We start from the raw sequence: 24,240 nt of genomic DNA, 5'->3' as shown, positions 1-24,240 counted from the left end.
TTTACACTTTTTTTTTTCATAATGACCAAAAATAAATAAAAGAAAACCTTAAGTCAAGGTTCACTTTCTAGCTTTTTCCAGAGCAGTTGTCATGACAACTGAGCAACTGACCATCTATTTCTGAGGTCAAGAAGGAACTTTCATGTTCAACAATTTGTATACTTTGGAAGCTGAGTAACAGCTGAGCTTAGAGGCTCATATTTGAACAAACAGCTGCTTAACAAAAAAAAAAAAAAAAAAATCTCAACACAAGGTCCACTTACTCTGTGTCTCCAAAGTTTTCAACCGCATCTTGTGGCCTTTCTCAAGGAAGGAGTTGCTCAGTTGTCATGGAGATGGTTTAGTTGTAATCACAAGTCCAAGGTATGAAATTTTGTTCATGTTCATGTGATCGTATAAAGGGAGAGACAGTAGCTCCTGTCTCTGCTCAAGGAAGGTCTCTTGCTTTGGATGTGGATAGCCACCTTGATATTTCTCCGGAGTAGCAGCTGTTTTTATATTATTATATTTTTATATTATATTATAAATTATGTCTTACTTACCACAGTACTTTGTTAAGTAAGTAAGTAGAACTTTCAATATGTGGTACTTTTCAAAGTTCAGGTTACAAACTGCCTCACAATAAGTTGAAATGAAAGAATAGGAAAATAAATAACATTTCAATAAATAAATAAAATAAAGCACAGTATGAAGGAAAAGCTTTAGGATGAATCAGGGCAAGTTTGAATATCAAGACAATTTCTGGATTTCCACTGGGCTTTTATGGAGTAAAACATGCAAAACCACCAGTATTGTCCTTCAAATTACCATTTAAGACACAAAACAAGCTAAATGTTGTACTAAGCTCCCTGGTTTCATCTGCTCTCTCAGTGATATCCAGAATCTCGGGGTGAACCTGCTGGGACACCAGAGGAAGATCTCCAGTGCCGCCCAGCAGCTCAGGGCCCATCTGACGCAGGGTCAGGTGAAGGTGTGAAATCCACCGACAGAACAACCTGTGCCGTGGATTTCTAAGGTTTTCACATTCCTCTGCTTGTTGTGTCTGGTTTCTGCAGCAGCATTCATTTCGATGGAGCATTATTTTTAAGCCAAAACCTAAAGCAAAATCAGCTTTTCTTTAAGCATGAAGTGCCACTTTGTATTCTTAAAACCTGACACGACAAACAGAAGGGGTGAAAAGGAGGATCAGACTTTTTCCTGCCAGTCACTCAAGACAAATAAAAGAAGAGGGATGCACTACGGGAGCCGCAGTCCAGATCAAAGTGAGGTTAGGGAGTTGCCGAGGAGAGGGAGGACTTTAAAGATTCCTCGATGTTTTTCACTAGATTTCACTTTATTGTTGTCTGCCTTCTTCTCTCCTCACCCATCTGCAATCCTACCTCTCACCTTCTCCTCTCTTCAGTATTCTCACGTCCGGTTTGTCTCACTGCTGTCATTTCTTTAAACTTTTCGATTTCCCCGCCCTCATTGAGAAACTATGAAAATATTTTTTTGTGAAAATACTTATGGAGATCTCTCCTCAAAGAATTGCGTGAAGACAATCAAAACCCTTTTCTAATACTTTTTGAGTTATTTGTAAAGTTGTATCACTTCCTCTCTATTTAAAAACGCCAAATGCTGAAAACTGTTAGCAAAAAACAGTGTAAGTATACTACCTAGCAGCCTATGGTTTGCCTTATAAGGTTTTACCATTAGCTTTCAGAAACTTGTATAGTTTGTTCAGTGTCCCAGTAAAATCAACCACCAGTCCGCAATCAGTTCTGCAAACCTTGAGGTTAGATATGAATCACTGCCATGAAACAAGGGAAACAAAACCTAAACAAATAGATGATTTTAAAATCTGTATGCCATGTTTTCCCCTCTATGAAAGACATATCCATGGTCTGACAGCAGCCCTGTTTGTACGACTCACTCTCACTTTAGGGCCTCTCAGCGACAGCAGAGCTCATAAAACTGTAGTATGACAAACTTCACCTCAGCTGCAAACACGCGCGTCCATCTGTGATGAAGTCGGAGCAGAACAGCACCCACCATTATGTGTACCTTCCACACTTCACCTCGTTTTGTTTGATTGCTAGAGTACAGACACTGAGTCATTAAAGCATTGTGAATGTGTGAAATGGGTAAGATGGACAAAATCTGAGCTGATTTACACTTGAAGAAAGGAGGCCTAATGCTTTGTAAGTACGTACCTGTGTGTCTCTAACATGTGTGCTGTATAGAAGGCTGTGTTAATGTGTACATCAGGTATATGCTGTACATGACGCTGTGTGTATGTGTGTGTGTGTGTGTGTGAGTGCGTGTGTGTGTGTGTGCGTGTGCAATTCCATGTGTGTGTGTGTGTGTGTGTGTGTGTGTTTGAGACAAGTGTGTCAGGCTACACACATTAATAGCTGTGTTTACTTGTATGAGTGTTCACTATTCCATAATTGTGCAAATTTGTAAAATAAATGATATGATTTTATTTAAGAAATTGCATTTGCTCCTTATTCTACAGTGGCATCTATCTGAACAAATCTAAGTCTGCTTGACACTTAAATTGCATATTAAGAAACAATAATATTCCAGTCAATTTTGGGGGACAGTAATGACATGAAAATTTAACAGAAAATGAAAAAGTAAAGAGAAAATCATCAAAACATGCTGTAATGTCATCAAGGTGCACAAGTGCCACTTATATAACACTAAATAAAAAAGGTCCAATCACATAGGAAACAATTAGTCTACAGCCATGTGCTAAAGGACTGACAGACTTGACTTAGGCACTGATATGCTAAATATAAGCTAAATGCTAACGTCAGCATGTTGTTTAGCAGGTATACCATGTTCACCATCTTGGTGTTAGCATGCTAACATTTGTTAATTAGCACAAAACACAAAGTACAGATGAGGCTTTTGGGAATGTCATTAGTTTTGAAGGTATTTTGTCATAAACAAAAGATTTGGGCAAATTAAAAATGTAAACTGCAGATGGAAAATGTTAGATGACAACTTAACTGATTCCCCGAGCTATTAGGATTAATTCTCACAAATGTGTGTACCAAATGTCATGACAGTCCATCCAATAGCAGTAAAGATATTTCACTCAAAACCAAAGATATGAACCCCATGTGCTGGTGCTACAGGAAAGGTCAGGTGATCACCGGAGTCTGTAAGTTTAATTCTCTGGGGACCATGAATGTCTGTACAAGATTTAATCTATCCAATAATTGTTTAGATATTTCAATCTGGACCAAAATGGTGGATCATCCTACCAACAATCATTGCCACTCATACAGCTACACCGCTCTCAGGTTTAGTTATTTTGGACCATCATCAGCACAACTTTCATACATATTGTCAATACTGAATGAAAACAAATTTTGGAATTGGAGCGTTTGCAAATTATCATTGGTTTATAATTGATAGATATCTTGTAGTCTGATGGGTTGGTGCTAAAAATAAATGAACAGACATCCATCAGCGTCCACAATGGTGTCTAACAAAGGAACCAGAGTTTAATGTTTAATAAACTGGTTCAAACCATAAAATCATGCAAGGCCATCTAATTCACTACCATATTCATCTTTGTGACCTTATTCGCTATACGGAGAAGCATCATAGATGAGAAATATTGAAACTCACACACCAGCTTTTGCCTTAAATGCTGCTGCAAAAATAAAATCACCTTGATGCACTAATATCACCTTCACAATATTCATGTTCCTCAGATCAGCAGGTTTGGGTGGAATCAGGGTTTGGGATCTGCTGGGATCAGCAGGAGGCGAAGAACAAACACTGGTTTCCCACATGTCCTGCTGCTGCTGGTGACATCAGAGCAGATCTGGACTGATAACCAGAACGCTTACACAACTTCCACGTTATTCTGCCAGTCTGATCTAGAATAGTATCAGACTGCAGTGTAGAAACTTGTCTTCACATTGTCCTTGGAGTGAATTTGGTGATTACTTCTGTAAAATTTAAAGACTTTTACTTGTAATTAAGTATTTTTATAGTGTCATAATTTTTTCTTATTTTTTTTTTTATCTTCTACACAATTTTGTAGTAATTTACTTGAGTAAAGGATCTGAATTCTTCATTCACCACTGAAAATGACAATGAAATAAAAGAATCGTTCAAAAGACACTTTTACTTCACAAATTATTATATAATTATCATATAATTTTATGGTATCCTTATACTTCTACTTACATTTCAATGAATCTATAATAATAACAATATAATGTGTATAATGACTCTGTAAGGAGGGGGAGCATAATACAATAAAAACTTTTACTTTTGATACTTGGGAGTGAATTTGGTGATTACTTCTGTAAAATTTAAAGACACAACTTTTACTTGTAATTAAGTATTTTTATAGTGTGATAATTTGGTAATTTTGTAGTAATTTACTTGGGTGAAGGATTTGAATTCTTCGTTCACCACTGAAAATGAAAATGAAATAAAAGAATCACTCAAACGAGAGGTGGAATATTATATTTTCCCAATTTATAATGATATTGCTCCACAGAGTCCTGTTTATCTCTTAAAAGGCAGGATCCCAATTTTTCAAGTCAGACACACAAAACGAGGACTGTGGATTTTGGTCCCCATCATTTGGAGGAGATCTTATAATAGTCAGTATGAACAGGAGGAATGATTACAGCGAGCAAAACCTGTTTCAGTGTTCATATGGGCACCTGGCTGTTGTTTTAGGACAGACTTGAAAAACAGTTAACCCATCCTTTAATCATGATAATTGAGCACTATTGTGTTAAGTCACTCTGAATAAGAGCATCTGTTGGCTGTCACAAATGTCCCAAATACGTCTGCAAATGATTGTTTGCTGTGGTGTATCAACTCAAATTGACACAGTGTTGTGAAAGACATACTGCTACGTATGTGCAGAAACAGTAGACACGCAAACCACAAAATCATGTTTTTACGGTGTTATTGTTTCTTTATAAAGACATTAACAGAATGGAAACCACTGGTCTTTATGACACGACTAAGATAGTGCTCAGCCGCTGGTAAACAGCTATTATCTCTACAATGCTGAATGACGGCCGTATCTGCCGCCATTAGCGGGGCCTCCAGAGTCTCCCTAAACCCTGTTTATCCTGCGGTTGACCAGTCTGTTAGTCATGACCTATAAATGGTGCAGCAAAATACCTGTACACTACAACCGAGATGACCAGAAATGTTGTAAAAGTTGACTGATTCAGCAGTTTACAAATAATTCACTTGTATGGAAATGAAATCTGTGATTCAGATGCAGTTGGTTGCTTTTTAACCAACTAACTACTTGCATAAAAAAAATATAATTTCACAAAACAAAAAAGCACCGCTGGCTTTGTTTTCCACCTGGAGAGGAAAGTGACATGCCCTCATCGGACATGATGCTGCCAACCTCCAAATGATCATTATGGTCTTTGTAATGTGGCAATTATCATGTTTGTGATCGTTCCTGTTGACACATCAATGGTTCTCAACATGTTAAATCATTGTGAATGAAACTACTTTACTGCGTGTTTGCTGGAAAATCACACATCATCCACATATTTACTCCACTAACCAAATAACATGATATAATCCCAGTTTCACCTGGTGACATATACACGTTATAGGACAACAAAAACACTGCAACATGGACAATCGTGTCTTTATATCTGCTTTAAATTACAAACCCGTGTTATAACATACATGCTTGCAATTTCCAAACAGGTTTCCTTAACGGTTCAGTAGGAACAATGACCGCAATGTGTTGACTGTCATGATGTTGCAGAATTTTCATAGTGGCCATGCAGGTTTTTTTTATGGTAGTTAGTGGAATGCAGACAAGCCTGTGATAAGGGACTGATATACTGGGATTAGGGACTGGACCATTATCGCTTCACTTTTAAGGTGACAAAGATACAGCCAATAATTTCAGATCAGCATGATAAAGGAGTTCCCGGTCTAACGGTGGATTGAACCATAAAGCGTCACTTTCCCTGTGGGATTCCTGACCAGTGGTGAAAGTCTACTTGCTCATTACCTGCTCACTCTCTCTGTCTCACCTGTCTGCTGTTCACTCATCCTCCCTCTTCTCCACCCATTCATTCTCAATCCCTTTCAAAAGTCTCCTCCCCCGTGGCTGGGTCATATATAATGCTGATGCCACAGGGATTCCACTTCTCTTCAGGGACGTTATATGGGAGTTGTTGCCATATTTGACAGTGTTATGACTGAGTATCACCCTTAGTTGAGGAGCGGCACTTTCCTTGTTCAACAGTAAGACTGAGAAACTTTCTTCTTTTTTGTTAATGTGTTTTATTGCATTGTATGTAAATAAAAAGTGATTAAATAATCCTGCTACAATTTTTTTTCTCTTTTCTCTCTGTACCTCACCTCAGTTTGTTTCTTCCAGTCACACATCAGGTGTCAACGTCTCGATCTATGGCGAGATCTGCTCCGAGCGAGTTCAACCATTGGTGGAGCCAGTTGAGGTTTCGCCTTCAAAACAAGAAAGGATGGAACGAGATGTTGGATGAGACGTTTCTGCTCCACACAAAACTGTAAGAAATGAATGAAATGAATGAAATGAATTACGTCAGACACCACTATCCACTTCTTTCCACAACTAAGTAAATTATTAATTACATGCAGTTTGATCAGTTGTTTTTCTTCTGCCTTTCTTCCCTCAGCATGAATGACATACCTCTCTTTTATGCGGCTAAAAGCAACAGTGTGGGTTGCATCAAGAAACTACTAAGCTGTGCATCCACTAATATCTTTGAGAGAGGTAAGGCTGTGAATTTAAACTATGCTGTGTAATTATTTCAGTGTAGTGTTGAGTCTGTTGTGAGTAAAGAAGTTGTAATCCTCTCATTCAGGTGCTCTGGGAGAGACGGCGCTTCACGTGGCTGTGATGAACGACAACCTGGATGCTGCTGTGGCTCTGATGGACGGAGCTCCCGAACTCATCAACGAGCCCATGACCTCCGAGCTCTTCCAAGGTTGACACACATAAACACAAACACGAGCACAAACACACTTCACACTGTCAGTCATGATAGTCATTAGATTTCCTGTCTGCAGGTAGACATGAGAACATGGGGACAGACTAAGATAAGATATTAGAGATGAAGAAAAGGTTGAAGAGAAGCAAAAAATGGATCATTTTGATTTGTGTTTTCGTACTACTTCTGTTAATAAGACCTCTTATTAGCTTCAAATATGGATGTATTGCACATTTTCATTTTCAGAATAACAAGAACTAATTGAAAATGAAGAAATATTTCATGTGAATAATTGCATTTAAGACTAATGATGCATTATATACAAGCGAAATTTAGGTTTGCATAGAAAAAGTTTTTTAAAAATGCATTTATTACAATTCTGAAGGTGCTAAAGTTGAGCTCTATTACAGAAGTTCAACTTATCAGTGAAAACTGAGGATTTTGGCGTAACTGGCGTAACTTTTAACTTTCACTCAACTTTTACTCCCTTCAACCTTTCTGAATCCGTATGGGTGAAGGTTTTAACACATTGAATTCGAATCATTCACAAAAGCAGCTAACATCAGCCAGACGTACCATTAGAGAGGGTGGGAAACTTGATGCACACATGTTGTTTGTGCAGCCATAACAAAACACAAGTATGGGTTACAGCATTTCTTCAGCACATAAGGAACAGGACTATTTATATGAAAATTGACACTAATCAGTTTGCACATAACCGTCACTTACACACAATAAGTTAGTGAAATTAAAAATGGTTCTTTTACAGTGAACTGGTGCAAACTGTCTGTTTCTACTGTCTCTGTCTCAGGTGTTACTCCTCTCCACATCGCTGTGGTGAATCAGAACATCAATCTGGTCCATCACCTCATTAGTCGTGGGGGTGATGTGGCCACACCGAGAGTCACTGGCCTGTACTTCAGGAAGAGGATAGGAGGACTCATCTACTATGGTAAGTCAGCATGAGTGAGCTCAAAATGTGTGAGAGTCTGCTGTAACTCAGCTGGTAGTGATCTTGTACACAAGACAATGAACCTCAAGGTGCTCCTAGTGAACGTGTTTGTAAAAAAAAAAAAGTAAGCATCTGCCAAATGAATGTAATGTATGTTTTTGTGATATGTGATAAAGAGATGGTGTTTGTTAAAATGTGCATTTGGTTGACAGGTGAGCATATTCTGTCTTTTGCTGCGTGCACTGGGAATGAGGACATTATCACCATGGTGATCGACGCAGGGGGCAGCACCAGGGTCCAGGATTACCGTGGTAAGAAATGTTGCCTCTTGCTTGCGAGTTCAGTATGATTATAATCTTTGTATCAGACTTATGTTTGAATTATTAATGGCCTTCTGTTTTCTCTTTCTTGTCTAATGTTTATGCTCTTTTTTTTTCTTAATACTCGTCTTCCATCTAGGTAACACCGTGCTTCACATTTTGATTCTGCAGCCCCACAAGACAATTGCATGCCAGGCTATTGACCTGATTATGGCACGCGATGCAGAGCTGGACCACTCAGTGCCAATTGACATGGTGCCCAACTACCGTGGCCTTACACCTTTTAAACTGGCTGCCAGAGAGGGAAACATTGTGGTGAGTGAGGCATGGGGGAGAGCTCACAGGTGTACACAGAGTGAAAACCCAACATGAAAAGTGGAGCAGATTAATTTCACTAATCCGATCTTCGCTGCTGTGACTCCTTCTGTCTCTCTCAGGCATTTCAGCACCTTGTTAACAAAAGACGTGTAGTCCAGTGGAGTCTGGGACCCCTGACCTCTAACCTGTATGACCTGACGGAGATCGATTCATGGGCAGACAACATGTCTGTGCTGGAGCTCATCGTGGGCAGCCACCTCAGAGAGGTACAATACAATATACAGTAATCTGAGGAGATCACACACTCTAGTGTCAGAAGTATTACGATTGATCAGATGCTGAGAGGAATTTAAATCAGATTTCTCTCCGTTAGGCGAGGAGAGTACTGGAGGTGACCCCAGTGAGGCAGCTGGTTAGTCTGAAGTGGAACCTTTATGGAAAGCATTACTTCAGGTACAGTTTGATGTCAGTGTCTAAAGTAAAACATCTGCACCGTACGTATGTTTAGACTTCTTTTACAGAGTTTTTTTCTCCTTTTCTTGTGCCAGACTGCTGCTGCTTCTGTATCTCCTGTACATCGTGACCTTCACACTGAGCTGTGTATATCGCCCTCTAAAGGACGCTCCAGAGAACTACACAACTTCAGACATGGACAAAACCATCCGAGTCCAGAAAACACTTGATGTGAGTGGATACATTGCATACATTTGATATTTCAGTGACCACACAGATTCAAATAGCCCTCATGAAAAAGTCATATAAAATCAAAATCTAAGCACACAAGTACAATAAAAACACAAAAAACCTTTATCTGTTCCTATATATGTGTGTATATGTGTATATGTGTGTAAATGTCAAATTGTGCACCTGCATATGGCACACAGATTAATAATAATATGCTTTTAATATTAATACAAACTGTATCTCTTCTTCCCGTGCCTCAGGAGAGTTATGTGACATACAGTGACAACCTTCGGCTGGCAGGAGAGATCATCAGTGTCCTGGGAGCTTTAGTCATCCTGTTGCTGGAGGTCAATTTCATGAAACAGTGCTTCATCTTCATGCATACTGTATGTTACATTACGGTGTATTTTACACACACATCCTGCTTTATCCCTCTTTTTAACAGATCCCTGACATACTGCGAGTGGGAGCAAAGCGTTACTTTGGCCAGACAGCACTGGGAGGCCCCTTTCATGTCATCCTGTAAGCACAGAATGAACTTATGAGCAATAAAATAAAAGATACTGCTCTGAAATAGCTTCTAAACTTTCTGCTGTTTGTGTCTTGACCAGTATCAGCTACGCCTGCTTGGTGGTGCTTCTGTGTGTGTTCAGAGCCAGTGGGGTGCAGGGAGAGGCCGAGGTGATGGCGTTGTGTTTAGTCCTTGGCTGGAGCAACGTCATGTTCTTCGCCCGAGGTTTTGAAATGCTCGGCCCTTATGTCATCATGATACAGAAGGTAGGGGAGAGCTCAACCTGGACTTAAATGTGTGACATATTCGCAGTGGTACCTGCTACAGGAGCTTATGAGTAATCTAGATATAGTAGTTTGTCACACACACACACCTGTACCCATATGTTGTTGAGGCAGGTTGTTTTGGTTCTTGAGGTTCACCTGTTTGGGTTTCCAGACTGAGGTATCTTGTGTCTCATTTCCTCCTAGATTATATTTGGAGACCTGACAAAGTTTATGTGGCTGAGTTTCATTGTGCTCATTGGTTTTTCCACCTGTGAGTATATTCTGGGTGACATATGCCTACAAATATTTAACCCTCATGAAGCTTAATCGTTAACATAACACAATTTAGACATTCCTACTCCCTCACACACTTGTCTTTTCCCTCTCAGCCCTGTGGATGGTGTATATGACCCAGGAGCCTGATGCCATCCCTTCATATCGCTCCTTCCCCATCACCCTCTTCTCCCAGTTTGAGCTCAGTGTGGGCCTCATAGATCTGCCAGTGGACCACACCATCATCACACCCCCCATCGTCCATGTGCTGCACTGCGCCTTCTCTGTCGTTTCCTACATCCTTCTGCTAAATCTGCTGATCGCAATGATGAGTGACACACACTGGAGGGTGGCCCAGGAGAGGGACGAGCTCTGGAGAACTCAGGTAACAAACACTTTAAAAAAAGCACACCCATACAAACACACATACACTCCTCATTACAATGCATGCAATGCGGTGTCATGGTTACAGCTATGATAATGTTACACAGGTGGTGGCCACAACTCTGATGCTGGAGAGGAGGCTTCCCCGCTGCTTATGGCCTCGGCTCGGGGTGTGTGGGATCAACTATGGCCTGAGAGAACGCTGGTATCTCCGGTAAGACAGTATTGCAGTGCCGCAAACACAAACAGAAGCTTTAAAGGATAAATCCCCCCCCAAAACACACAAATATAGCAGAAATATAATTATACTGTATCTGAAGTAGGGCTGCAACTAACGGTTATTTTTATTATCGATTAACCTGTCGATTATTTGCTAGATTAATCAATTAGTTGTTTGGTCCCTAAAATGCCAGCAAATGGTGAAAATTGTCGATCACTGTTTCCCGGAGTTCAATATGACGTCCTCAAATGTCCTGTTTTGTCCAAACCAACAGTCCACAACCACAAGATATTCAATTTACTGTCAAAGAAGGCAAAAGAAACCAGAAAATACTCAAATTTAAGAAGCTGGAATCAGATAATTTGGACAGTTTTTCTTAAAAAAAATGCAGCTCTAATCTGAAATGCTGTGATATCAGCAGTATATATTTAGCTGTCAGTCCCTGGACGGAAACGTATTTTTAGATCTACTATTTTCACTGAAAATAATAATACAGGAAGATACGTGTTCACTGACCACAACCTCCTCATTCCTCAATGTGCCGCAGCCACAAGACATGTTGTGCTGAGTATGAAGCACAACTCTCGCTCTCTTACTGATGCAGTGCTATTATTATCACTCCTACATCACCTGCACATACCTATGACAACAAATTTATGCATGAAAACCAAGAGATCAAGGGCTGAAGTGAGGACAGCTGAGGGTCCACCGAAAATTAACTTACACCTCATCACCAAATAACTCATATTAAACATCAGGACTCCATCACTAAGTTTAAGTTTGTGTTTAAAGTTCTTAGTGACTATTAGCTAGTTTCAAACTAGCATGGTCCAATAAGAAGCAACCTACTATGTAAACAGGAAGTCACTGTAGCATCACAAGCTGTAACATAGCTTCCAAAATAACAGTTTTAAGGGCAAAAAGATAAAATAAACTTAACTGCCAATCTTTTGTGAATGTTGGAGTGATTTTGATTTATTTCTATCTGCATACCTTAGGGAATATGTGTTTCACAATGAGGGAAGGGGGAAATATCCGATTATGCTAAGCTAACTGTAGTTCTTTGGTAATTTAGACAAACGTTATTGACATAAAATTTTGCAATTTGAGGTTTGTTCAGTGTTGAGTGTTTTTTCAGTGAAATGTAAAATTTGAGGTCAGATATGTTGACCATATTCTATATTACACCTCTTTTACTCTTCAATTTAAACGGGTCAGATATTAGCAAGCTAAAATTAGCTTTATCTGTTGGTTCATTCAGCCAGCGTTAGCGTACACACCAACTGGCAGTTAGTAGGTGTAAATATTTAGTAACAACTCAACTCTCATAACAACAGTCTTAATTTAGTGATGTGTAAATCTTCTTTGAATTAAAGTCCCACTCTACTCAAAAATGTGATTTTCTGAGCGACTTACTTTATCCACTTTGCAGGGTTGAGGACAGAAACGACCCCATGATGCAAAAGATGCGGCGATACATCAAGGCCTTCTCCAAAGACGATGAAAAGGAAATAGAAGGAATGGAGAAGACTGACCCAACGAAGGGGTCGATCTCAGGAACCCCAAAGCTCAGACACAAGAAGAGTGGGTTTAGCAACACAAAGCCTTTGTCAGGCTGGCATATGATTCGCCACAGTGCTTTAAGTTTGCAAATGGAGCAGGAAAGGCCTGAGGAGGACCAGGACATTAAGTATGTCTAGAATGAGATTCTGCACAGAGTGAATGAAGCGTGTCCTCTGTTTCATCTTCAGTCCTGAACATATAAAATGAACATTAAGTGTTGATGAGCTTCAATGAAGAAGAGGACTATTGGCTCAGTTTGTCTATATAGTCATTGGTGCAATTATTCCTGCAGTATTATGCTATAGAAAAGAGTGCCTTATTTTTATAGCAATATACAAATATGTAGCAGTAGTGTATGCTAAGCTAAAGTAAAGTGACTTTCAACTTATAAAGTAGTTGCATGAACATTTTTATATGATAATAAAACTTTATTAAAACAACCTCACTGGCCTTCATTTGTCATGCAGTTGTATATGGAATCGTACAGTAAGTGAGTGAAGTACTCTGATTTGTGATAAGCATAACAGTCACATAGTAGAATACATACATGTTGGCTACATAAAGCTGTAAGAAAATACAACCTACAAAAATCTTGCAAAACTCTTCTAGTGTTGAGTATAATACATCTTTTATCTAAGAAGCTTCATTCTTCTTCCTTTGAAGGATACTACTGATTAAAGTGTGCAGTGGAAAAAGTCATGATTTGAAATGTAATTGTAGAGTTGATGCTTGTTGACAGAATATTGGTTATCTCATTATTCTGTTAAAAAAAAGAGACTGTCACAGCTATTGGAGCTGCACCTGACAGATGAAGTAGGTGTAAAATCCGCAGGAAGCTCTCATCCAGTTCTTCTCACGTGGGCCTTCGCTGTTCAGGATTCCGCAAGCCTCTTCTGGCATATTGTCCCCCCAGTAACTGCAAACAAAACAAAAAGCATATTGACAATATAATCACACAATATTACAATAGAGTGTTGAATAGTACTGAATATTTATATTTATATGTGACCTGCCCTCTTAGAGTCTGCATCCCAAACAAAACAATAAGATCCCACATATGAATTCACAAACATGAAAAAGAAAACAACCAAAGCAACAAAAACATCAGTGACCTCTCATAGTGACTCTACAGTACACCTCAGAACTCCTGCCCTGAGATAATAGACAGAAAAACTAAAACTTATAGCTAAAGCTGAGACGATTAGTCCATTAATTGATTAGTTCATAGACAGAAAATCAATTGGTGAATCACCTCTGTTTCAGCACGTCGTTGCTGACCCAGGTCCATGTGGCTTCTTGGCGTCTCAGTCCAATCCAGTATTTCATCTTCCCCTCTTTAGTCAGAAAGTTCTAGAAGGGAGAGCAGCATTGACATTTTAAAAAGTATACGGTGCAAATCATTGTCATTTTTATAAACTGCACGGATATACTACAAGGTAATGGAAGGAAGTGAGTGGGATCAGAGTTTAAATGAGATCAGAGCCACCTGAAGTCTCTGGCTGTCGATGACAGCCAGAGATCCTCCTCTGGCTGTGCAGTTCCTCTGGCTCTCGTCCCAGCTAAGCCTGAATCTGGACAGGTAAAAACATGATTGGCCCAGATGCAGCCAACCGTTAGCACACTGCTGGCAGCCAAGTTCTGGAAAAGGAGAGAGAGACACAGTGCAGAAAACGCTCATACAATGAAGAAAACAAAGAGTCCTCAAACTTTTATATGATTTTGGAAAAAAAAGAAAAATTTATTCTGTGCAATCAGTTATTTCTGGTTTTCCTTATGGTTTTGGTTTCATTTGAATATTTGTCCATATTTTTAGTATACATGAATGAATTTTTGTGCACATGTGTGTGTGTGGAATCACAGAAGAGGAAATAATAAGACAGATTAAACTCAGCTGCATACCAGTATAAATTAAATACATTTTTCTCAGTTCTCTAAAAAAACAATCACAAGGAGCAACTTCCTCTGAGGTCTGTTTAAAAAGCAATCTGGTCATTAGCGAAAGCAGAACTATCACTAAAAACTTGGTGGTCATGGTGAGAGAGTATCTTTAGTTTTTCCTTTTTTTAATGTTTCCTTGGCTTGTGAAGGAATTTTTATGTCTTCCACCTGGCATCACACTCACTTGAGTTGGGTTGAATCATTTGGATGTGAGCCTGGCACTTCTCGAAGCTGCACGTCTGATCAGATGAGGGAGTTGTTGGCCTGTTTATTGCTGTAGTTTCCTGTGTCTCGGCACAGACTGTGGATCCTGTTTGGACTGGAAATTAGAGCAAAGTGGGAGGAGTTGTGAGGAAAAATCAACGCCATAAGGCTGCAGGCAACGCTTTGTATTCGTGTTTCATCTATTGTTATGAGAAAGAGTAGAAAAACAGCAAAATTATATGACTACTAGAATAAAACACTTATTGCAATATGATCCCTGCACATATCTTCTATATTATCTTGTCTCTGTACTGCCAGTAAGTCTCACAATCCTTTTATAATCCAGTTTGGTGTTATAAATAACAATCCAGCCTTTAGTGGTTTGGACTCAGATCAGTGGCTGCAGATACTCACGTTTCAGACAGAGGATACCAATGACCAGCAGCAGCACCAGGCAGATTATGCCCAGGAATATGCATGCTGCACGGTACAGACGTACGTTTCCCTGATTCTGACTTCCTGCTGAGGAAACACAACAGCTGCATGTTAGTGAGATATTGTATCAGACCACCATCAAGTCTGTAAAAACTGTTCCGGCCTACCTTTCTCCCCCTCCAGTTCAACCGATAACTTGGACTCAGGTGACAAGTTTGTATTGGCTTCATCTTTTTTATCCGCGCCATAATTGCGACAAAACTTGATGTACATGATGAAAAGTGTCCTGGGATTTGTCAGGAGCCTTGTTTACCGTGTCTTGCTCAGTCCCCTTTTCCTGCTGACTCACAACTGCTTGCCAGAGAGCGGTTTTAAGACGCCCCTAGTCTTGTAGCCATAGCAACATGACCTTCATTGATTCCCAAAATATTCACGGAGCACAGTGCTCGGCTTGTCCTTTAATTTACAAAAAACTTTTATCTCCCTCTGTCTCTCTCTTTAAAGAAGAGTGTGCATGTGTGGGAGTGAAACACAGACAGATATTGTGCAGATGGAGACATTTTACTCCAAAACAATAGATATGATTCATTTCTTGAGGTCATTTTAGATCAGAGCTTCTGTCAAAAACATTTCAAAGACACAACAAGTAGCAGTGGTACAGGTTTGAAACATTAAATATGTGATTAAACCTATTAAACTTCGAAATATAAACAAAATATGTCTCATGCTTCTTATTGAGTACAGTCTAATTCTTACAAGCAGAGGGGTGATTTTACATTGTTATATTGGGGTATTTTATACCCAGTTGAAGAACTGATGCTTACTTGTGATGCTACAGCTTCCTTTGTTTCATTTACTTTATTTTGTGTGTTAATCACAATTAAGGCTTGCTGTTCAAAACACCAACACACAAACAGTTTAAGGAATTTTGCTATATTTCAGTTGAATTGTGTTATTGACTTGAACACAGCTGTATCCACACTGTAATATAATACCGTGTCTAGTGCAACAACTTGCAAGTAATGTTATTGCTACAGCATACCAACTGGATTATGTTATGACGGCCTTTTTTGCAGCTTGTCACTGTAGGAAAATGGCTCCGTTCTGTCCCAGTAAAGCCATGACAGTGTGACAGTGAGCCAGCATGCACAATACCAGGACCCCGAAATCGAAGCAGCTAAATTCAGTTGTCATTAATCTTATTATTTATACATGTGCTGTGACATGTGATGTCTTTGGTGAAACAGGCCTATTGTTATTTCCAGTCTTGTCTTTGTTTTGACCTTATAAATTACAGATGTGTTCACATGTATAATTGAAGAATTTGCTTCCTAGATGAAGAATAACTTGTGTTTATCAACTGAGTATGAATTAGAAATATAGTTTTACTCCCATGCTTACAAAAATGAATCAAGTGAAACATTTTTAAAGCCGGATTAAACATAAATAAATTATATCCAGTTGCTATCTTGTGTTTACTTGTGTATTAACAGTCAGTTTCAGACTCAAATTTGTGATTCTCCGTACTATAAACCAACAGAGTGATGAGTTAATCAGAGAAATGCAAACATTGGTCTGTTTGAATAAAAAAATTACTAAAAAGTTAAAAAAGAGAATAAAGAACTGAAATCAGTGTATCTGGAGATGGCATAAATGTTGTTTCATTGGGTCAAAATAAGTAAAATTCCTTTGAGGTCACTGCTTTTGTGTTCATACAGTTAAAACAGACCTGAACATATTATTTAAGCTGTTTAAGGCTACTGGAAAAAAATGCTGATGTAAATATTAATGCTGACGATAATTAAGGTGAGAACTTACAAGAAATCAGTTTCATGCTTTCACAACTTTGCTTCTGCTTTCTGCTTCTTTTTAATTTGAGTCACCTATTCCTTACATGCTGCAGTTAGTCATGCTCAGCTGCATGGAGATCATAATGATGACAACAGTTCAGGGAAGACTCATGTTACGTATTTCACTTCAAATTGAAATTGAATATATGGGAAATATATTGAAACTGTAAAAATTTAAATATTCAATTTAAATGCAATATTGTGTTTCAAAAGATCAATGAAAAACATTTTTTTTCACAAAGGGAGGCAGGCATGCTGGAACGTGCCGTCTTTGAGCATTTCAGGTGCACATTAAACAGAGAACAAACTCATTTTATATAAAAGTGTACCTGGTCTTGTTTTAAATGGAGAAGCAGCATAATAAGCTTCTGAATAGACGTCCTCAGATGTACTTCGTAGTTTAGAGTAATGTTCTGGTTCTGGTTCTTTTTCTGGTTCTTTTTCTGGTTCTGCTAAAGTCAAACAAAAATATGAACAAATTTTAACAGAAATGTAAACCATCTGGAATTTGCTAAAAAATATTTAAAGCGTCATAAATTCACTTTTTTTTTTTTAGGTCTATTTTTTAAATTTTCTTGTACCTTCAGTTTTGACCTCAAGCATCACTTTACTTGCTTCTTCATCTTCTACGTTTCTTTCTTTCTCTGCGGTGATCTTCTCCATCTCCATGGCTCCTCTTTCTTCTGTTCCTCTAACTCTCGATTTGCCCAGAAAAGTCTTTCAGGACTGGTTGGTGGTCAAGTGACAATGAAGTTATGTAACCTTTTCTCATGCAGAAATATTTGCCACTGATACACCAGATGAAAAAAAAAAAAGTATCAAGATGTGAGTGTTTGTTTTGAAACCATGAAACCCAACACTAGAAGTGTCCAGTAAATGTATGATGCATCCAATCGCTGAGGACAGAATACTTCCTCATGAAGATTCTCCTCCCGTCTGTCCTTCCCCTAAACCACATGTATACTCTGCACAAGTGCAAACAAGGTCTCTGATGCATTGTCCTGTCTGATGACCAAGTTTTTGATTGAAATTTACAATAGTGAATCTCTACAGTCTGAAAGGGGCCAAATATTATAAGATAATGTATAAATCAGTGCAATCAAATATTTGTTTCACTTCTGTCGTTTCTTTTGACATCTAAAACTGCAATGTTGGTATTTTATTTAAAAAAAAAAAAGAACACAGACACATTTTTTTTTTTTGCATTTTCATCTTTAAGTGGCACAAAAGTTTATGATATTAATTTACAAAAAAAATATTTGCATTAAATACAGATGACTGAGAAAGATGAGGAGAGCTCGCTCAAAATCATTTAATACAACTTCCTTTTACAATGCATTCTTTCTTTTCACCTCTTCCTCTTTCACCAACTGAGGAATCAACATATCATGAAAAGTGTACTAAAATGCATCATGCTCACCCCAAAACACTGATAAAAACAAAACCCTTCTGCCTTGTGCTAAGCCTTTCTTCCACCATGTGGTTACTTATACAACTAATATAGAGAATAATAATGCCAAGAAGCGTTACAAACAGCCTTTAACTCTTCACTTCTCAGACGGTCTTGCTTTTCTCCTCTCTTTCTCCAGTCTTTCATCCTCCCTCAGGCACCATACACGCTCTCATTACTGTAGGTCATGTAAAGAAACAAGTCCTCTTCGTGGTGCTCCTGGAACAGAACAAAGCAGAGAATAATACATAAATCAGTGTGAAAAGTGCAACTCGTGTGATACACATACTAACCACATAAAACTGCTCAATAAGCGAAACTGAGCTACTGTTTCGATATGATAGATAGCGTGAGAAAATTATCTGATACCTTCATTTGATCAGTTTAAAAATTCCTTGCCTTTTTCAACTTCAAAATACACACTAACTTTTTTTTTTAGCCCGCTATGACCCTGTTTATTCATATCACTTTCAAAATGTCTGTTTGGTCAGTTTTTTTTAACTTAAATTAACACATGATTACCAGCATGCTATTTTTGAGATCAAAAAAAGTGAAGTCTAGCTGTGAAGACATTTTTGGGATGTTGTATTGAGGGGGGATTTTGAAAACAAGGTTTGTAAGCTGAAACTCATTTACAGAGCTGCGAACGGACTAACTTATTCAGAACTTCACAAAAGGATAGTGATGTGCAAATGTTGGGAAATGTTCTTGTATTAATGGTGTGTGTGTTAGGGAGGATCCTCATGGAAACAGGTGTGTGTGTGGAAGGTTGCTGTTACCTCATATACAGCAGAGAGAGGGGAGCTGGATGGAGGAAGGGAGTTGTTGACAAAGAAGAAGAGCGCTTCCTCCGGTCTCAAAGACACACGCTGACGGATCAGAAAGCACAACTGGCCCACTAAAAAAAAAAAAAAAAAAAAGGAAGGAGAGAAAATAATGTGATGGTCAGTGAAGATCACGCAACAGTAGTTTCATTTCTTTTCATATGAAGAGGAAGAAAACATGAGTCAGACACAGATGACCTGGTCAGTCCAGAGACAGATGCAGTGACACTAAAACACACAATAAATCAAGCCGTGTGAATCCTGCAGGTTTTAACTTTGCAGCAAACTGTCTGATAGATTATCGCCACCCTCAGTTTGCCACCCGCATCACTGACAGCAAGTTGTCCTTCCAGCTTTGCATGGTGCTAGTTGGCCATCCAAAACCTGGATTAATCTTGTTCAAGTCACAGGTAACTTTTCTAACTGACAACAAATCTCTGTTGGTAGAGAAACGAGAGGCTGAGAGATCGAGAGGAATGAATACACAACTGGACACAGCTGATCAGAAAGCTGGACACTGTCATGTAAACAGGGATATAAATAACCAGGTTTCTCATGTTCCATGTAAACACCATAACTAGAATATGATCAAAACTGGGAACTCGTGTGCACGTAAACACACTCAGTGAGGGTTAAGTGAACTAATCTCCAAATGACGGTGATTATCTCACACCTGTTGTCCTAATAACCCAATTAAGAACACACTCTTGAATGAACGCATCAAAGGATCAGGCTCAGGTGTTGTTTTTTCATTTGAAACTCTGATGAAGACCTGCCAAGGTTGAAATGTTTTTTTCAATTCTCATGTCCAAGCCATGTAACTAATTTCACATGCTCCTCAACGCAAGAGTGCCTGAAGTTTGCTGTTTTGCACATGTTTGAAGATACCAGCCCCTTTTTCTTCAAGAATACCAGTGTTTTTGATTTTATGAGAGCATCTAAAGATTGAGTGCACAACTATCCTGTGGAACAAAACTGTGGGTGATGCTGATTGATCTGCTGAAATCTTAGACAGGGTCACCTTCACTATACCGTCTTTATGTTCTCAGAACAATCTGTGAGATTGGGCTGATTTGTTTTTAGTGTGGGTTTATTTGTGTGTGGGGGGGATATTTCACCTGTTAAATCTGAGGGCACTAAGTATTTCTTCTTGTCCAATTCAGGAGCTCGTGACCTCAGGGCCCTCTCCACGATGATCTGGGTTAAACATAAATCAGTTAGTTTATTATCAGTGACTGTGTCTATCAAATCCAGTCAAGTCAGTAACAGTAAATAAACAATGTTATTAAAAACAAACTAGTTGTCATACTGACCGGTATCTTGTCAGGATGTTTGGCCCGAACTCTCTCTCCCTCCGCTCTCCTCACCTCTAGAGGTACTGAGCGCTGGTACTGACTGCCCATCTGCAAACAACACAATGGAAACAAACAACACAAGACAACATGAAGTCCTTGACAACAGCATTATTTACCAGTTAGACAAAGGAGAAAGAGCACTGGCTGACTTCACCAACCAGTGCATTCAGTCAACAAGTGATATTGATAGCCTGGAGAGCACAATGCTGATTGTTACAATACAAGATGCAGGCTTACATAGAGTCTCTGCACTTTTTATCAAATGTTTTATGAAGGCTATGATATTAGGGGTGGGTGATGTGACAATATGTATTGTGAGATGATAACAATGTCAGCCATCAGAGATGTTGCATTACTGTTTATAAAGGTAGCTATCCCTTTATATGTCTGGTTGTAATTAGAAATTGTAATGAGCAGGACTGCTTTATATTATTCTTATTGGAATTACAGTATTTTAATTATTTTAGATATGTAATCTATTGTATTGACCAAAAACAGCATTCCCACTAGAATTAGTCCAATATTAGCTAAATGCAGACGAAGCTGCAGCAATTAGTTGATTAACTGATTGCCCAATAATTAATTGCTAACTATTTTGATAATGAATTTGTCACTTTGAGTCACTTTTTAAGAAAAAAAAGCTATAATTCTCTGGCTCCAGGCTCTTCAATGTGGGTATTTTCTGGTTTCTTTTGTCCTCTATGATAGTCAACTAAACTTCTTTGGGTTGTGGACAATTATTCACAATTTTCTGATAGTGTAAGGACTAACTGATGGAAAAAATAGCCGGCACATTAATCCATAATGAAAATAATAGTTAGTTGCAGCTCTAAATATATCGCTATCAGTGTATGTATATCAGTGCAGAAATGCCAAAAATATATTTGAGGTAGTTTGTTGTAGTAATTTTTATGTCCTACTTGATAAATATGATGGTCACAAAGCTTATAATTATAAAATATATTTATGTTATGTGTTTCTGTAACAAAAAAAGCAACTAACCGCCAGGATTTTTTTCATCTCAACAATATCGATATCAGTGTCGGTTTAAATATGCAATTATCAATCAGATTATATTTCCATGTGGTTATATTATTAATAACTAGTTTATCGATTAAATTCCCTGAAAATGTTACTCTATATATATCAATATCGCAATACAAAACTGCATATACTATCTCCCACCCCTTGGGACCATAGTGTAAGAAATGGGAGACTTTCTAAATCATATTTTCAAATCAGGAGCCCCAAAATATCCCGTTGAAAATGATTTTCAGACTAATGTGTGCAACTGTTTATAGCTGTGGGTGGAATAAACGGCAGTACAGTACAGTACAGTGGGTACAGACTGGAGCTGACAACGAAAACACTAATCCCAGTATCTGTGTTCACGATGGTTTGACAGGTCATCGTCAAGGCCACGTCACTTTCCACAACAACAGTAACGTAACTGGGGTTAATAGCTAGCTCGCCTTCTTTCGAGACTGGTATCCAGAAAAGAACATTAACTAGACGAATCGGTGGGATAAACAGTCTTTTTATGTGTCTACTATAACATGAAAAGAGAGGTTTTGCTGACACTGTCCAGAATCAGCTGTTTACGGTGCTGGCTAACAACGGTAACGCTAACCACTGCAGCTAACGGATCCTCAAGACGTCCCTGTTAACGTACCTTTAGAAAAAAAGACACAAAAAACAAGTTTCACTCAAAATAGGACAAGTGCAGAAATGCTCCACTGGTCCCCCGTCGTCTGGTTTCTGAAAAGGACGCCCTTACTTGGAAATTTCTAGCTCAAAATACAGACATAGCGTACTGGAATACGATCGATTTGTAAAGATGTCGACTGGTCTACTTTTTTCTGCTCAACGAAAACAACAACAAATACTGCACAGCCCTCCCACCATGTTTCTGACCAATCAGAGATGAGTGTGTAGATTGACAGCGGAATATGACCAATCAGAGGGACGCAAAGGCAGGTTTACAAGCATTCATTGGATAACTTTTGCTATCAATCTACAGTTACTCCAGTTACTTAGTTTTGAGTGATGGCACATATAACCAATCACAGGTCGTAGAAATTGGGCCAGACCAGCGTAGGGTAACGCCCCAGCCAGGCTACGTGCATAGCGTGCATGCCTTTTTTTCAATATCTGCACCGTTCCCTATGTTCTGTAAACAACTCTTGTCTTTTTATATACAGTCTCTGAGTGAGAGGTCATTATCCTGCTTCTGGAGATTTACAGTAACGTTAACATCAAAACATCAAACCTGCATAAAACATTAGGATCAACAGTTGCTGAAAATTATGAATGAAGAAACGACTGTATGTCGTTATGAATATCTGGAATGTTTTTTCATTTTGGATATCTGAAAATAGAATTATGGCTACTAACAATTGGACTGTAGACATCTGAAATGGGAGTTTTTGCTAGTAAGAATTCTATTTCAGATATCCAGAGCTGAGACATGTACTTTTCTTTCTAAATGCACTTTAATGCACTGTGCTCTTAACTGCTCGTTGTTTTGTTTGTTTGTTGTTTTTTAGTTTGTTTCTCTTGATATTCCTGTATGTTTTTAATCATTTTTAAAGGGAATTTTTAGATATACAGTATCATCATCCTTTCTGTTGTTGTTGCACTACTGTGGGCTGGGAGAAACAGCATTTTGTTTTTTTGTGTATGCAAATATATAAGAAAATGACAATAAACTAAATCTTGAATCTTGTTCATTCTAGATATCAAAAATGTAATTGTGGATATCTGAAATTGAAAGTCCAATACACATGATTGGCAATAGTGACGTCATTCGCTCTAGGAAGAATGTCATTGTGGATATCTGAAATGTTCATTTTGACAAGGAAGAATTGAATTACAGATATCTGCAATAGATATCCAGTCTGGCGATTAAATGTTAAAACAGCCACTTATAGTTTTTAAAGATTTTTAGACATCTTCAATTTATTTTTGACTAGTACAATCAAAGTCGTAGATATCTTAAATACAATTTCTACAAGTAAGAATGTTATTGTGGATATCTGTAATTACCATTCTGACTAGTGAGAATACAATTTTGACTTGGAGAAATGCTATTATGGATAACTAAAATGTAATTACAGATGGAATGTGGTTTGATTGAATGTTAAAATGGCTTGCCATACACATCTATCCTGATTTCCAGCAACCACAACACTGAAACGACCAGTAACATGTATTCCATCTTGACCAGGACCAAATGTTTGTCCTGCCATAGTGTGTGAAGCTTCCCCTACAGAGGAGCAGAGGAGTATCTATCTGCAGACAAAATGGTGGACACAGAGGCAGATATCTTGGACCTCCGCCAAATTGACAGGAAATCACATGATTTTAGCAGTGGAAGCTGTTGTTTTTCTTGTTTTTTCCAAGCCTCCGGGAACAGCACCAGGCTTTGAAAACATGGGTGCATAAAGAGAACTGGACACAATGTAAGAGGCAGGACTCTGTTCATTCCTGTGAAAGTTGCTCTGTGGCACATGAAGCCAAAAAGGTTTCACTTCTGAGTATAAAATTAGCCGGCTATTCTGGGATCATGTGGCCCATAGAGCAGTTGCGCCAGATACTTCCGCTAACTTGAATGGAGTTAATATTCAATCGTGCAGCTGTTCTAGACTTTCCAAATGTTATTGGACTGAATGGATCAAATTCTGATAGTGAAACAAGTCATTTTTCAGGAGTAG

General features: G+C 38.5%; 4 protein-coding genes across 7 annotated transcripts in view; 2 read left to right on the top strand and 2 right to left on the bottom strand.

Annotated features, from left to right (window-relative positions):
* The window catches only part of ephb6 (eph receptor B6), a 40,574-nt gene extending 38,110 nt beyond the window's left edge, over positions 1-2,464 (top strand). Inside the window, exon 19 of the mRNA XM_067601247.1 lies at positions 871-2,464. Coding sequence (XP_067457348.1) covers positions 871-976 — 106 coding nt within the window. The 3' untranslated portion in view covers positions 977-2,464. The remainder of the gene's footprint in view (positions 1-870) is intronic.
* Positions 2,465-6,347: 3,883 nt separating this feature from the next.
* On the top strand, positions 6,348-12,875 carry trpv6 (transient receptor potential cation channel, subfamily V, member 6). The gene is made up of 16 exons (XM_067601246.1): positions 6,348-6,536; positions 6,666-6,763; positions 6,855-6,977; positions 7,792-7,932; positions 8,145-8,243; positions 8,392-8,567; positions 8,690-8,836; positions 8,944-9,023; positions 9,119-9,254; positions 9,515-9,601; positions 9,700-9,776; positions 9,866-10,031; positions 10,236-10,302; positions 10,421-10,689; positions 10,796-10,902; positions 12,341-12,875. Exons 1-16 carry the CDS (start codon positions 6,418-6,420, stop codon positions 12,606-12,608), a joined length of 2,160 nt encoding a protein of 719 aa, XP_067457347.1. The 5' UTR covers positions 6,348-6,417; the 3' UTR covers positions 12,609-12,875.
* A 3-nt stretch (positions 12,876-12,878) lies between these two features.
* si:dkey-26c10.5 (uncharacterized protein LOC563797 homolog) lies at positions 12,879-17,649 on the bottom strand. Of its 4 annotated transcripts, none has more exons than XM_067601241.1 (7): positions 17,480-17,649; positions 17,228-17,350; positions 15,028-15,135; positions 14,594-14,728; positions 13,958-14,109; positions 13,724-13,821; positions 12,879-13,387 (listed from the first exon to the last, which is right to left on the bottom strand). In XM_067601241.1, the coding sequence occupies exons 1-7, from the start codon at positions 17,565-17,567 to the stop codon at positions 13,258-13,260; spliced, it is 834 nt and encodes a 277-aa protein (XP_067457342.1). In that variant the 5' UTR covers positions 17,568-17,649; the 3' UTR covers positions 12,879-13,257. The 4 variants fall into 4 exon arrangements, with proteins under 4 accessions (XP_067457342.1, XP_067457343.1, XP_067457345.1 ...); XM_067601242.1 differs by having other exon boundaries at positions 17,228-17,347; XM_067601244.1 differs by lacking the exons at positions 17,228-17,350; positions 17,480-17,649 and adding an exon at positions 15,216-15,435 and having other exon boundaries at positions 15,028-15,132.
* A 393-nt stretch (positions 17,650-18,042) lies between these two features.
* Positions 18,043-22,404, bottom strand: zgc:92606 (uncharacterized protein LOC100000242 homolog). The gene is made up of 5 exons (XM_067601245.1): positions 22,200-22,404; positions 20,486-20,575; positions 20,291-20,369; positions 19,128-19,246; positions 18,043-18,567 (listed from the first exon to the last, which is right to left on the bottom strand). The coding sequence occupies exons 2-5, from the start codon at positions 20,573-20,575 to the stop codon at positions 18,502-18,504; spliced, it is 354 nt and encodes a 117-aa protein (XP_067457346.1). The 5' UTR covers positions 22,200-22,404; the 3' UTR covers positions 18,043-18,501.
* Between the last annotated feature and the right edge of the window lie 1,836 nt (positions 22,405-24,240).

Source organism: Thunnus thynnus, chromosome 10 (assembly GCF_963924715.1).
Source record: "Thunnus thynnus chromosome 10, fThuThy2.1, whole genome shotgun sequence".
Lineage (NCBI taxonomy): Eukaryota > Metazoa > Chordata > Actinopteri > Scombriformes > Scombridae > Thunnus > Thunnus thynnus.
The sequence above is the reverse complement of the archived record's forward strand: the minus strand, read 5'-3'. Positions and strand labels throughout refer to the sequence as shown.

Coding starts and splice junctions, on each gene's coding strand:
- trpv6 (XM_067601246.1), top strand. CDS start 6,418: ATGGCGAGATCTGCTCCGAGCGAGTTCAACCATTGGTGGAGCCAGTTG. Junction 8,837..8,943: donor TGGGCAGCCACCTCAGAGAG/GTACAATACAAT, acceptor TCTCTCCGTTAG/GCGAGGAGAGTACTGGAGGT. Junction 9,255..9,514: donor GAGTCCAGAAAACACTTGAT/GTGAGTGGATAC, acceptor CCCGTGCCTCAG/GAGAGTTATGTGACATACAG.
- si:dkey-26c10.5 (XM_067601241.1), bottom strand. CDS start 17,567: ATGGAGATGGAGAAGATCACCGCAGAGAAAGAAAGAAACGTAGAAGAT. Junction 15,136..17,227: donor TCCATTTAAAACAAGACCAG/GTACACTTTTAT, acceptor GTGTTTCCTCAG/CAGGAAGTCAGAATCAGGGA. Junction 14,110..14,593: donor AATGATTCAACCCAACTCAA/GTGAGTGTGATG, acceptor CTCCTTTTCCAG/AACTTGGCTGCCAGCAGTGT.
- zgc:92606 (XM_067601245.1), bottom strand. CDS start 20,575: ATGGGCAGTCAGTACCAGCGCTCAGTACCTCTAGAGGTGAGGAGAGCG. Junction 20,370..20,485: donor AACATCCTGACAAGATACCG/GTCAGTATGACA, acceptor TGTTTAACCCAG/ATCATCGTGGAGAGGGCCCT. Junction 18,568..19,127: donor CTCTCTCTGCTGTATATGAG/GTAACAGCAACC, acceptor GTTCTGTTCCAG/GAGCACCACGAAGAGGACTT.